The 14,350-nt window shown below is 43.3% G+C and overlaps 1 protein-coding gene across 7 annotated transcripts in view; it reads left to right on the top strand.

The window, feature by feature from the left end:
* vit (vitrin) overlaps positions 1–13,781 on the top strand; it is a 66,245-nt gene extending 52,464 nt beyond the window's left edge. For 2 of the 7 annotated variants that reach the window (XM_085800726.1, XM_085800725.1), the window contains exons 6-23: positions 12–89; positions 537–743; positions 1,743–1,781; positions 2,191–2,229; positions 2,311–2,361; positions 2,961–3,023; positions 3,539–3,601; positions 5,787–5,861; positions 6,232–6,297; positions 6,716–6,778; positions 8,055–8,117; positions 8,390–8,437; positions 8,954–9,025; positions 9,397–9,544; positions 9,630–9,733; positions 10,584–10,810; positions 10,895–11,408; positions 12,283–13,781. In XM_085800726.1, the coding sequence (XP_085656852.1) occupies positions 12–89; positions 537–743; positions 1,743–1,781; positions 2,191–2,229; positions 2,311–2,361; positions 2,961–3,023; positions 3,539–3,601; positions 5,787–5,861; positions 6,232–6,297; positions 6,716–6,778; positions 8,055–8,117; positions 8,390–8,437; positions 8,954–9,025; positions 9,397–9,544; positions 9,630–9,733; positions 10,584–10,810; positions 10,895–11,408; positions 12,283–12,461 (2,099 nt within the window). In that variant the 3' untranslated portion in view covers positions 12,462–13,781. The remainder of the gene's footprint in view (positions 1–11; positions 90–536; positions 744–1,742; positions 1,782–2,190; positions 2,230–2,310; positions 2,362–2,960; positions 3,024–3,538; positions 3,602–5,786; positions 5,862–6,231; positions 6,298–6,715; positions 6,779–8,054; positions 8,118–8,389; positions 8,438–8,953; positions 9,026–9,396; positions 9,545–9,629; positions 9,734–10,583; positions 10,811–10,894; positions 11,409–12,282) is intronic. The other 5 variants (XM_085800727.1, XM_085800728.1, XM_085800729.1 and 2 more) reach the window with 5 other exon arrangements.
* The last annotated feature ends 569 nt before the right edge of the window (positions 13,782–14,350 follow it).

Raw genomic sequence — 14,350 nt, 5'->3', positions numbered from 1 at the left:
TTGTGTTTCAGTGGGGAAGCCCAAGAAAGGAGTCATCTACCCGTCTACCCTGGACTACGTCCCCTCAAGACCAACCTACGTGAAGACAAGTGAGAGGAGGATTATTTTGATCTTTTATCCTTTAAGTGACAGTGTTTCACAATGACAGGACATTTCTGATTAGCACCCAGTGAAGCATTTATTTGTGCATTTGTTAGATATCTTGGTATTGGAACAAATCTTTGCATGTGTAGACAGTATTTCATTTACAATATTTCAAAACAGACCAATAACACAACTCTGAAATCAGTGACAGGTGATCCAGATCTAGACATAGACATCACCATCTTTCTTGGTACCAAAGACTAACAGACAGTCGTCCCTGCACTCAACTCTGGCGTGCTGAACTTCGCTCAGGTTGAACGAGGAGTCGCTTCACTGTAGTCTATTGAAGAATGTCAAGAATGCATTACGACACAGCAGTTACTGGAGACGCTCCTTTCCTCCCCGTCCATTCATCTTCTGCACGTCTGCCTCCACCTGTCGTCTCCTCGCAGGTCAAAAGGAGGCCAAATCCCCTGTGGTTACCACGGTGCTGCCCGCGACAACCGCACCGGAACCCACGACTACAACACCTGAACCCACCACCACCACGGCCACCACCACCACCACCACACTGGCACCCACCACCACCACCACAGCACCTCCACCTCCACCCACCACCGCCAAAGCTCGAGCTGCTCTGCACAAAGTCAGAGACGCAGGTGAGTTCAACATCCTTTTTTTGGTTTTTACCCATACATACATGTACAAACAGTCAAATCTTTCCTCTAAGGCAATGGATCCATGTATGTTATGTAGAGGATTGTGTGTTTACTTGGATGCAGGCTGCTGTTAATGATCCAATAACACTGATCCACACAGAAGATCCACTGCACTGCAAAAACTCAAGTATCTTACCAAGAATATTTGTCTTATTTCTAGTCAAAATGTAATTTCTAGTCAAAACAAATCTCATTATAATCTCATTATACTTAAAATAAGACTCATCACATAAAAGGTAGCATTTTTTTTACTTGAAATAAGTAGAAAAATCTGATAGTGGAACAAGTTTTTCTTTCTTATTACAAGCACAAAAATGTGAAATGAAAATGATCTAAAAACAAGTTCATTTTTAGGTGATGAGTCTTATCTTAAGTGGAAAGAGACTAGAAATTAGACATTTTGACAAGAAATAAGACATTCTTGAAAAGATTTTGAGTTTTTGCGGTGTGCAGCCAGCATGCCGCCTCGCTAATGTCACTAACAACATCAGCAGCATTTTTATTCTGTCAGAACAAGTGTTCATTTGTGTGTGAATGAACCCACGGAGAAGAGTGATGAAGATAAATGATTGTGGCTGGTAAAATCATGGCTGGTAATTACAAGTCGCAGCTGCAATTATAACAAATTACAGACGCTCTGTGATGAAGTTTGTTCGTTGCTGTTGGGTTGCTCGCCTGACTGATTTAACTGTATGCGTGATCACCAGACCTTTCGTCACCCTTATTAAACCAGAACATTATCAGACCGTTATCATCTGCCCCGTTTTGGGTAGAAATGCAGCTACAGGGAGTAGACAATGCTGCAGTATCTTAAGGTATGTGTGTAAATGAGATGGGCTGTGTGCCGGACAAGCTCCCAACCATTTCTGTCTCCTTCATTATCTGTAACATTACCTCTCTCCTTTCTATATTGGCACTCTGTCTTTTTCTTCCATCTAGGCAGCAGTCACCCGTACCTTTCCTCTGTGGCAGCTGCAAGTAAGTGAAGCGACACAAACAGGGGTCAACAATGTTCTTTTGTCTTTGGGTGGCATAAACGGGTGCTGCGGCGTTGCTTAACACTTGAGGTGTGCAGGAGTATGTGGGGGTGTTTGCTTCATGTTAGTCCTTTGGGGGTAGTGTGCATCAGGGTTCAGTATGTATTCTATATTAAAGGGGTGGCTGGTCCTGTTTTCAAAGCAAGTTTGTCACAATCCGAGGCACAACTTGTGTATTTGAATAAATCGGTTCAGTTTGATTGTTTTAAGTGAAAAAAAAAACTTAAAACAGTAAATCCATGACCTGGGCTACTGGTTAATGCTTAAACCAAAACTTATGTTGATTTGCTATTTTTTTTTATAAATCAAGATTTTTGTCTAAATTTGCCCACGTTGTGTTATTGGTATAGGACAGTCACAAAATGGTCAAGGAAAGGGTCCCGGCCAAGGTATGTCAATAATCTCTTGGAAAGTCCTTTACATCGAATACAGCTCCGCACGTTGAACTAAACCATGGCATTTCTTCAAAGTATTCAGAGGAAGTGCCTATCCGAATAGATTCCCACACCGAACCAATGCAGGTAAACCAAGCTCTGATCTTCATGTGTCCTTTTTCATTTTAACTGTTCATTTGCCAGATATTGTCTCCTCTGCTTTTCCTTTCTTGTTTTACTGCACTCATACACACAAACTCTGCATGGCATCTGTTCTGTTTGTGCACAGTCTGCTAACACAGGGCCGCTCTGGAGAAGCCCAACTTCTCTTTAAACTGTAACATCACTCAAATACAAGACTCAACTGTATTGCATCATCAATGCATCATCATGCATTTATTATCTGTTGAGATTCAGTCTGGACTGAAGAGTGAAAACATAGTCTCAGTTCTCCTCTTCCTCCTCCTCCTCCATGTGCGGTCCCTGAATCTATCCACAATAGCTGTCAATCATAAAGCTGTCACTGATCACATTTTGCTGCAAAGATCTGATTCAGAGTTTTGTTCCACATGTCTTCTCCAGTGTCTGCCATCACAAAATGAAGACATTATATCACTGTGAAATGTGTTAAGAATATCATCAACCAGAAGATGTTAGTTTTTCATCTGCCAGTGAAGATAATGTGATGAATGTAATTTATTACATGTTGTCTCATAATTGTATTGTTTTCCATACTTTGGTCCCAGGTCTGCGCAGACCAGAGGCAGGGTCGGCTATCAGGAGACAGCTCTCCTCTCCAGTAGGCCCAGGTCAGCCTCATCCTTAACACACACACACACTCACACACAGAAAAACAACCAGGCAGATGAGGGGGTCTTAGAGGGAATGCAGGTCAAGGGCAGGAGGGGGGGACAGATGTCTTTGTTGGAACAAGAATCCAGGAGACGTAGCCGCTGTAAGTCTGACCCTTGTGTCCACACCCATAAGCCCCTGTGATCACCACAGGGTCGCTACTAATCCATTTCACATTCCTCTCATGATGATCGCTGTTCTCTGTCATCAGGCACATGCCTCTTATTCATGTTTTCATTTTCCAAGATGAAAAGAGGCAAATGAAGCCCAGTTACGGCCTGTAAACACACCCAGCATATATCCGTTTGTTTTTGATATCATGCTGCGGAGAAAATGCCTTCAGCTTCCCTCAAAGCAAAACAGCTGGGCTTGATTTATGGATGTAGCCCCAAGCCTGAAGCTCTCTTCTGCCCCTTTTCTTTCTCTTTTTCCTCTCTATTCCTATCTGCCTGTTTCTCATTGCTACAAACAGCTTTTAACAGGGTTCAGCCAGCTCCACCCGAGCGGACTCCAACCATGAGCCAGTCCAACCCCGGTAAGTATCGCCAGATCCTGGGGGGAGTCCTCAAAACTGCACAAGTAAAGACACTCACTGACGTAGAGAAGTAGATGGGTCTGATCAAACAGGGGGGACACTGGGGCAATAAAACCCTGGCTGAAATGTTTTATACAGCTGCACTAATCTTTACCTTCTGTGGGATGCTGTGGTTCAATGCGTAGTCAGCCGTCTATAAATGACAGGCGGAAACACAAGAAGATGCTCGGCTTTCACTGGGGCCTATGAATGTGAAAGAAAGGAGCAGTAAGTATGTTGATCTCAAAGATGAGGGATGATGTGACATTGTTATCCAGAATTCATCTTGTTCCATATCTCCACTATTTCTGAGAGAGCAAAGAGCTCTCAACTTTCTCTTTTAGATAAGGCCACGATGAGAAACGCGCTCTGTCAGTACTGTAATAACATCTTATGACAGATCCCATCTGGTCTGGCCTCTTCCCCTCCCTCGTAAAAGCTTGCTGAGAATGAGATGAAAGCAGCAGCAGCAGCAGCAGCAGCACCAAGTGGCCCTGAGCTGCTCCCAGAGAGACGCTCCATCCAGTCCGCAGCGCTGGAGGATCTGGGTCCTGTCAGGAATAGAAAGCTCTCGCCGTTCAAACCAGGCGAAGTTTGGCTTACTGAGGAATGCGTCTCTGTTTTTGCTTCTGTGGAATGCGAAACCATGCAGCATCGCTAAAATAAGACAGTCACATATCCGTGAAAGTGATGCTTGATTGTATGATAGGATTCCTGAAATGCAGTGTGAGCTGCTCCGAACCAGTGCATCATTTATCTGACTGGCCCATTATGTAGAGATATCAGTGCTGAGAACAGCCACTCAGATCTGCGTCTTGTGGATAATTATGTGATACTTTATTGATCGCCTCAGGGAAATTCTTCATGTCTTAGGTCAGAGGTCACAGGTCAGGATCGGCTGCATTGCAGCGCCCCCAGAGCCAGCAGCGGTTCAGTGTCTCTCTCAAGGACACACCAGCACAGTCAATGCTTAGAGATTTTAGTGTCCTGACCTCTGATTTATGAGTTAAAGGGTTTTATCCCCTGTTGCTTTGCCACTCAGCTACCCCAAACAGATGTTTGAAGTTATTGCTGAGCTTTCTGGAAATGTTACGATGCAGTTTAGCCTCACATTTGTGATGAGATGTTCCTACCTGACAACAGAGCCATGTGAAAGGTTTAATTGTCTGATCGCTGGGTCTCTGTGTCATTCTGATTCGTCTTGTCTTTTAAGGTTTCTTTCTATAACTTGTACACTGTCTAATGTGTAATAATACGAAAATAGCCATGAAAGATAGATGATAAAGTGTTGTTCTTAGAATACAAATTTGGTTTATATAAATTTCAGAGAAACTGCCATCACTCCTGCAGACATATTGAAGCCTAAGCTACAACCCAAGGTGAGGATCAGTATCCCTGTGTTCGGTGTGACCTTATGGCCGCAGTGACCACCGAAGTGGCTATGATTGGGAGAGTTAAACTCAATCCTTTTAAAGCACCTGTTTCATCAGAAATAAAACAACACGGCTGTCTGCTCTATGCTGCTGCGCCTTTGACCAGCAGCAGATTAGACTAATCTCTGCGTCCTACTATCTACACTGTCCCTGGTTTGACACCAACTTTAGAATAATACTCCCACGCTTCACTGGACGACTGGCTGGGCTCTTCCAGCCCGTCCCAGTCAACAAAGACCCTGCTGGCTGTAGCTGCCACTCGATGGGAACCTCAGAGCACAGGCTGTGTGTTTGTGTAAGCGACCCGTCCACCGCAGGGAGGGGTTAACTGAAGTGTGTTGTCATGGCTCAGCCAGTTTAGACAGATGCAATGCACTGTTATGGTTTTGCTCAGCTGTTTGGGCTTCTGCAGTTCAGCCACGTTTCAATTAACCAGTCTGGTCGATTAAACTGGAGTCTGGCTGCAGCAGGTAGAAAACAGTAAAGGTGGAAACACATTCACATTGTCTCAGAGAATTGACCTTTCCTTTGTCTTTTTAAAATGCAGGTAGAAAAACAAACAACCTGTAGTCGATTGTATGTTCAGCGTTTGTCTCAAGGCTGAACATCTTGTGCATACCCCATCAACAACGTGGCAGGTTGAGTGGAGGTCACAAGTATGATTCTCCTTGGTGCTTGTCCTGAACGCAGCTTTCTAATCTTCCCCTGCACAGCTTTTCCCAGAAGGGATTGGGCGCCCCCCTCCTTCCCTCGCCCTGATTGGTTCCCTGGAGCTCGACGACCAGCAGGTATCCAAGAATCGCTCATTGGTCTTTTAACAAATCATTAACACAAAGGGATGTGATTAATGTTCTAACGAACTGAGGTGAAACTGATATGGCTTAAAGATTTGCAACGACAGGTTTTCTCTTCTAAAAGCATTCCAGGTTTCACTTAATATGAGCTTTTAATGTATTGATCAGATGCCAACAATGAGGCCTCAGGAATAGTTCATTAATTCTCCCTGATAGTCAGAAACTATTTGGAAGAGTGTGTTCTGCCTGTGGGCATCGATTAGAGTAAATTGGAGAGGATCTACTTTGAAAGCATTTAATTTCAGCACCCTGAAGTTAACCCTTGTAGTTGCTGATGCCTCCACCTTCTCTGCTGTGCATCCAGATATTAGTTATGCAGTTCCAGACTCAGGATACACATGGAGCGAGACTGACACACCTGACATTACAGGTAAGCCAACCTCCTTCAAAGACAAGCACGAGACAAATTGGTCTGTACCGCCCCCATTCACAGTGGAAGGTTACTACACCTTGTATCCATTCAAGTTGCATGTGCATGATTGATACAGTTTGGTATCTACAGACCATGTACTGTATATGTGTTGAATTGGAGCCATATGTATGTACATGCACTCTCTCTGAGGACACTGTGTTTACATGCCATCTGCCTGCCATATGTGGAAGAAGTTAACATAATGTAGTTTTGGCATGTGAGAGAGGGAGTCTGGTGATTCTACACAAAGCCATTGTTTTCACTGGTGTGGGATTGGTTGGGAAACACATGTGACCAATCACAACCATGGCAATTGGTGCTTGTCTCTCTGAAGTTCATTGTGGGAACTAACAGGTTTCAAAACATCCTCCTCTAGCTCCCGATCACAGGCCTGATATCTCAGAGTTTGAGCGCTGGTATTATAACTTTGGACCGTACCGTAAGTGTTTTCCTATTCTCTATAGCACTGGGAACTAACAGGTCCTGGGGTCCAGGCTGTATGTGGATTGTGTTCAGATGTAAACCTCTTTTTTCCCCTACATGTTTCCAGACATGACCACAATCTGATGTTCCTGTTTTATTTTGTGACACTCTTTTATTTCTTTTGCTGTTTCATTTAGTGTTTAAATGAAATTGTTTGTGTCATTTTGCCCCTTGATTTGTCTTTGTCTCTTTATCCAACCTTTATATTGTAATGCAGATTTATGAGAATGTGCCCCAACAAATAATGATTAGAATGTATCCATAAAAACTATTTGAATATTGGGCCATGACACTTAAAGGAATAGTTCGACAGCATGTTAAATATACTTGACTGATTGCCTGACTGGAGGGAAGAGTTAGGAGCCTAGCACAAAGACAGCGGGAAACAGCCAGCTTGTTATGAAAGCTGCAGATTATTGTATTTACTTTGGGTTTTGTACACATTTTCTTAAGAAATACAAAGGGGTTGTCAGTTATCTTTACACAATGTTAACACAAACAGTGGCATGTTAGCAGCTGCAGCAACTTTAGCGAAGGGCTGCTCCTCTGTTTGCCAAGATGCTTCCAGGAGTGTGGAGATTAAATATTTTGGTCATAGATACCTTATTCGGTGCAGTTAAACATTTGATATGTAAAAATGTGCTTTGGGTTGGGGAATAGTCAAAAACAATTGAAATTCAAGTCATAAGATGGCGTGTGCAGACTGAGTAGAGGTGCTGGCCACAGCTCTTCCCCTATGGTTCACGTTATCATGCTAAGCCATGCTAACCATCTGCAGGTGATACGCAGACATGAGATTGCTATTGAACTTCTCATGTGACTTTCTGCAAGAAAGCGAACAGCTGCATTTCTCAAAATCATTCATTGAATGACTTTGGAGGGAAAAGACATTTGGTTTGTTTTTAGTCCAGCCTTCACACTGAAAAAATGCAAACCACTACAATATGGCTGACAGACAAGACAGAAAAAGGACATGCAAAGAGCAGATTATAGGCCGTGGTGCCATGTGTTTGATGACACGGTAGAGAATCCAATCTAAGCAGAACGGATACAATATGGAAAACCAAGTGGTTGCACAATTTCAACCCTGCACCACAAAAATCCCACCACACATCCAGTTAAATGAAACTTGCAGTCAATGGGAGCCGGCTCTAACCTCCAGGGTATGTTAACATTTGTTTCACGTGTCGCGTGTCACAGTGTTTTATCACTGATAGTGTCTTTACTTTTAGCACCCAGATCCAGTGACTCAGATGTCAACCGTAAGACGCCACTGGATACAACCCACACTAGAGGTGAGCAGTGGTCACCATGGCTGCAGACACCTGTTTGTATCCAGGGAGGTGTCACCTTGGACATCTATCAAGGGATCCATTTATTTATATTCTCGCCAGCTGCCTTAGCTTTCTAATAATGACTAGAGCTTACAAAAAAGTTGCATTGTTTTGAAATTATGATCAAATCTAACCTTTTGCATAGCTACCATGGTGACCATTGGTAGTTAGGCCACTTGCTGCTTTGTGTAGTAATGTGCTAACGCTGAGCTTGTATGATATTATCTACGCAGTGGAGCCAGTGGATGCCTGGAAGCCAGAAGCAAACATTTATGAATCAGGTAAGAGCGCTTGCGCTGCAATATGCCCCTTTATCTGGCCCCCCAAAGAGACACTTTGCCAGTAACTCTTCATTTCTGACTGTAAGTACCAACCAAACCGAGGCTATCCAAGGAAAACGTGTGGGTTTCTGTTCAGCCTGTAATTGAAGGGATTTAAGTGAGGTAAAGCCAAATGGGATGGTTGCTTGAGGGTAAAATCAGTTCCTGTTTGCCATAACTTTTGCCACAACAAATACCGACTGACGTTTGGAAAGTTGCAAAGTGGGCAGCTGCAAAACTCTTTCAAGTTGCTTATGCCAATGTTAATTTTTTCTCCTGATTTGTAGCAAGGGAAGAGGGTGTAGTTTCATGTTGATACATAAACCACTTTAATTTGAATTTTCTGTCCACCATGGCATATGAAAACTGAAAAGGTCAAGAGATGTCCAGTGAAATTTTTCTTACTTTACAGAATGATGCCTAAAAATGTCCAGATTACCTAATTTCTGCTTTAAAGATGCATTTCACAAATTTCAGGTTTCACTTTGAAGGAGCAAGAACCAGTAGGCCTACCCAGAGCTCCTGAGCCTGTGTCACAGGGAAACACAAGTACGTCACACATCCAAATATCAAAATACTGTGTGTAGAATTTATGTTTCCCTATTAAAGGTACCCTGTGAAATCGTTTCCATTAACACGCTGGAACTGTGTGTTTCAAAAAGAGCTAAATGGATATCAGTCCATCTTTGTATTGTTTAAAATTAACCCAAGTGGAGGAGCAGGACACCACTGGAATATCACCCAAGTACTTCAACACTCACAAAACTCCACACTCTGTCTTTGAACTTTGCTGCGTTAAAGATGCAATAGTCCAGACTTCACTGACCATACCATACTTCTTATGGCTTCAACAAATGCATAAATCAGCAACACACAGAAGCCAACCTGCAGTCACCTTGTGGTGTGTGCTGTCTCTGCAGATTGTAAGGTGGACCTGGCCTTCTTGATGGACGGCAGCTGGAGCATTGGGAAGCGGCGTTTTAAGATCCAGAAGGACTTCCTGGCTGAGGTGGCTCAGACCATCAACGTGGGCATGGCCGGTCCCATGATGGGCATCATCCAATATGGGTAACCTCACTGCTCTTGTTGTGTTATTACATACCATTTTTTAAGTAGGGAAACGTAATGAGACTGCCTCTTGTTTTGTCTGCAGGGATGACCCTGTGACTGAGATCAGTCTGAGGGGGCACTCCAACTCCAGAGAGCTGAAGTCCGCCATAGATAAGATTGTGCAGAAGGGAGGCCTTTCTAATGTGGGTGAGTGACCCGCTGTTTGCTGCCAGCTACTGTAAATGCCTACAAACACAAGTGTGAAAGGGAAAGGGGTGCAATTATCGCATGGTTTACTACCCAGGCACATTTTCACATGCTAGGATAGAATTAAATCTAAATTTGCTGCGAGACACTGCTAGCTAAATTACAGTGCTGCTTCTGTAAGCCCTGTTTTTCCTCTGCTCTGACCAAACAGCTCTTGGTTTTTACCAGCCCATGGGGGCTGCCTTTCAGAGGGCAAGTGCTGTTTTTCTGCATCGGGTAGTGCGTCAGCATGCACCCGCTGCCACATATGTCTTTATGACTTGCTAAATTTTGCATGCTGATACAAATATGTGTTATTTGTGTTCGCCCAGAGGCGCTTTCTAATCATACAACAGAGTCAGTGGCTGTAAAATCCTCTATAGTCCCCCAACAGAGTCGCTTCTGCTCTGACATTGTTTAGACCACCAACAATCCTATGACACAATAAATGATACAATAGCACAATTTTTGTGAAAGCATTTAAATACAGGCAGCAGCATAATGTTTTATGTGGCATACAGTATTTCTAAGGAGGATGCGTCTGTGTGTCTGTGCTGGACAGGAAAAACATCTAATTTCACTGAATGTATTTAATAAGCACTTTTAAAAATAAACATTATCGTATGTCTTTTTTTTTCCTTTCATATTTTACAGTCTGTGTTTATTTTTGTTCATATGTTGAGTAACAACTTTGTGAATAACTGAGCCACTTTGCTCCTCCTGCATGTCTTCAGTTCATGTCTGTGCTTTAACCACTGACTCCTTTGAAGGAGTTTAACCATCTCCCTGCTGCCCTCTGCTGTCCTGACAGGAAAGGCCCTCTCCTACATCAACAAGCAGTACTTCAGCGATGCCAATGGAAACCGAGGAGGAGCCCCCAACGTGGCCGTGGTGCTGGTGGACGGCTGGCCCACAGACAAGGTGGAGGAGGCGTCTCGACTCGCTCGGGAGTCTGGCATCAACATCTTCTTTGTCACCATCGAGGGCCCTGATGACAACGAGAAACAAAACCTGGTTGAGGCCAATTTTGTTGACAAGGTGGAGTATTATCACAGAGGTGTGACAGTGCCTCATGAGGAGACGCCAGTGTGAAACTCAGTGTGTCCTTCCTTCCTCCTGCAGGCTGTGTGTCGAACAAACGGCTTCTACTCTCTGCCCGTGACTAGCTGGTTTGCCCTGAGGAAGACCGTGCAGCCCCTGGTGAAGAGAGTGTGTGACACAGACCGCTTGGTGTGCAGCAAAACCTGCCTCAACGCCAACGACATCGCCTTCGTCATCGACGGCTCCAGCAGCGTGGGGACGGGCAACTTCCGCACCGTGCTGCAGTTTGTGGCAAACGTCACGCGGGAGTTTGAGATCTCGGACACGGACACCCGGGTGGGGGCCGTGCAGTACACCTACGAGCAGAGGCTGGAGTTCGCCTTCGGCCAGTACAACCACAAGGCCGAGCTGCTGAACGCCATCAAACGCATCAACTACTGGAGTGGAGGGACCAGCACCGGCGCTGCCATCACCTACGCTGCAGAGCAGCTCTTCAGCAAATCCAAACCCAACAAACGCAAGATCATGATCGTCATCACAGACGGCCGCTCCTATGATGACGTCAGGGCTCCTGCACTGGCTGTCCATCGTCAAGGTGAGAGGTCGACCACAACACTGTGGAAAAGAAGCAGTAAAGCACTGACTGTGAACTCACTTTAAGGCTATAAATCTTCACTGAACAAGCTCAAAAGTAATCATCTAAAACTCGTTTTTTAGCTGCTTAACACTTTAAACAGGGTTCCGACAGGTTTCTTCAAGTTAAATTCAAGTCTTTTTAAGACCATTTATATCAAAAATGAATACCTATTTCTCGGCCTATTTCACCAGCAAAGAAAAATGAAATCCTTGAATTTCAGAGCGTTAACTGTAGATTAACTGTATCATCCCACTATTTTTCTGCTCTTTGTTCTCTATAGGGATGTAACAATATCAAAATCTCACAATATTACAATACCTCAATAACAAGCCCATGATATTTATTGCAGTATCGTAAGGCCTCATGATATCAAAATCTCACTGTATGACGCTCTACAGTATGATTCCACTATCCATAAGTCACCAAGAAGAACATTTGGTCAAAAATAAAATAACTTATCTGCTTCTCTCAATCACCAGCCTCTCTTCCCTTCCCATTTTCCCCAGGGCTGCGATGCATTCCACCGTTCTTATTTATGAAATAATCGTGGTTGACAAATGAAATCTTTGCAATACGGAGAAGTTAAATACAGCACAACTTTTAAGACCCAGATATCAAAATTCAAGACTTTTTCTAGTCATTTTAAGGTATTATTTCCAAATTCATAAATTCAATGCTTTTAAGACTTTTTAAGACCCCACAGGAACGCTGTTTAAAGTTACACACTGAGGTGTCAGTCCACAGCGAGGTTTCATGCTGATCTAACAAACACATGCCAGGTCTGTGTGTGTGTGTGTGTGTGTGTAATCTGCCGTCTCTCCCTGTGACCCAGGTGTGATCGCCTACTCCATCGGCATCGCCTGGGCAGCCCAGGACGAGCTGGAGTACATCGCCACAGACCCCGACAAGGAGCACTCCTTCTTTGTGGACGAGTTCGACAACCTCTACAAATTTGTACCCAAGATCATCAACAACATCTGCCAGGAGTTCAACTCCCAGCCCAGAAACTGAGGAAGGGACGGGTGGAGAGGAGGTGTAACGAGGGACATCTTGAGGGGCCGTCTTAACAGAACGCTGATTGTAAATTTACTCACTGTTGAACCAGATGGTGGTGCTGGATTGGCTGCAGCGCCCCGTATTTGAGCAGGGAGGGGTTTTGAATTTAGGTGAGGATTGTGGGCGTGGACAAATCAAATCTTAACCAGTGAATCAGCATTTGGTCCCATACATGATAATAATAGATAATAGTAAAGGGTTCGCATACACAGTGACGTACTGACATCTCATGCGGTGCCAGGCTGTTGTCTGTTGGTGCCATAAAAAGAACAGAGTATTCCTAGTCATTTAAAATAGTGGTACCACTTTTTATTAAGTCACCTTCTGTCACGTAAATAAGAGCTTTTAAAAATAAATAAATAAATTCAGGTAATTTATATGGTGTTTATCCCTATTTAGCTCTTTATCATCCAGACATCCAATGGACTGTTTGACCTCTGACCTTCTGGAGAGGAGCTGTAGAGCATCTGGATCAATCTATCAACGACTCGTCAGTGTTTACTAACTGCAGATTTTCTTGATTGAATTTGTAACTAGAAGCCGTAAAAAGCAAGTGGCATGCTGGAGGAGCCAAAGGGAAATCTTTAACAGCTTGGCAACTCAAAATGTCAGTAAAGTAAATGATTTATTCGCATTATGCAACTTAGCAAGACTTCACCGATGGTGACTTATTAGGAAGTGGGGCCAGACTGATTAACAAACATAAAACTGCCTTACTGGGATATGGTGCTTGCAGAGAGATGTAGATTTAAAGCATGCCTAGCACTTCCTCTTTTGGCTTTACATACTTCATAAACTTAATAATATGGTGCTTTATATACAATTCTCTGTCAAGAGGATATACTTTCTTAGAAATGGTGCATTTTGATCTTCCTAATAGGAGAGATATGTTAGTAGGGACATTGTTAAAGTTCCTCTCCGTGACAACAGAGCTGGTATGTAAATGAGGCTCGTGTGCAAGTCAGCAAGAAGGAAGTGGACTTGTGTGAGAAGTGAGGAAAGAGGAGCTTGTATATCTTTGTACAGAGTGACGGCAGATGTGAGACTTGCTTCTCAGGAATGAAAGCAGTGTCTCGTCACTCTTGTTTTCTAATAGAACGGTTGCTTCTAACATTGCAGGCATTTCTGGTTTGTTTAAAGAGTATTTATGATTTTCTCCGTTATGTCCTGTTTGTACATATGCATATTAAAAGCCTTTCGCTAATAATGTTCAGATAATTGATCAAATTTTTTTTGCAATTTTTAATAAAATAAAGAAAATGAAGAGAACTTTAAGTGTCTGTTTTCTCCTAAATGTTTGCATCAAAGTCTGTTAAATCTGAACACACTTTCAGAGCAGATCGTTATATAGTGTCTGTTGTGAATAATCATTGATGCCATCAAAGTCATGCAATGTATATGTGTGGGTTCATTGGCAACAGACTCTGCTAATAGCTCATTGAAGGTAACAACAGACTCTGCTAATACCGATTAACGATACCAACAGAAATTGCTAATAACTCATTAAAGATACCTTTAATTCCAATGGAAAGCGTGTTAAAATGTACAGGCTTAACTCCAATTACTGCCTTGTGGTTGTACACATCCACCACCCAGCCAAGTTTCAATAATATGGTCACAAGCTCCTTCTGAGTTACAGCATCAACAAATGATCTCAAGTGTTTTTTCAGAACATTACAGTGAAGTTCACCTTGGACCACTTGGATATAAAACGTCATATCTTCATGCTATGACATATTTCTGCTGAACTGTGCCATGATTAGCGTATGAATTTGAGTTGTGGCCAAAAAGTGTGTTTCAGGGGGTCACAGTGACCTTTGATCCATATTTCTATTCAGTTAATC

Source organism: Trachurus japonicus, chromosome 15 (assembly GCF_045865225.1).
Source record: "Trachurus japonicus isolate A0001 chromosome 15, Traja_1.0".
Lineage (NCBI taxonomy): Eukaryota > Metazoa > Chordata > Actinopteri > Carangiformes > Carangidae > Trachurus > Trachurus japonicus.
This window is presented reverse-complemented; position numbering and strand designations above follow the sequence as displayed.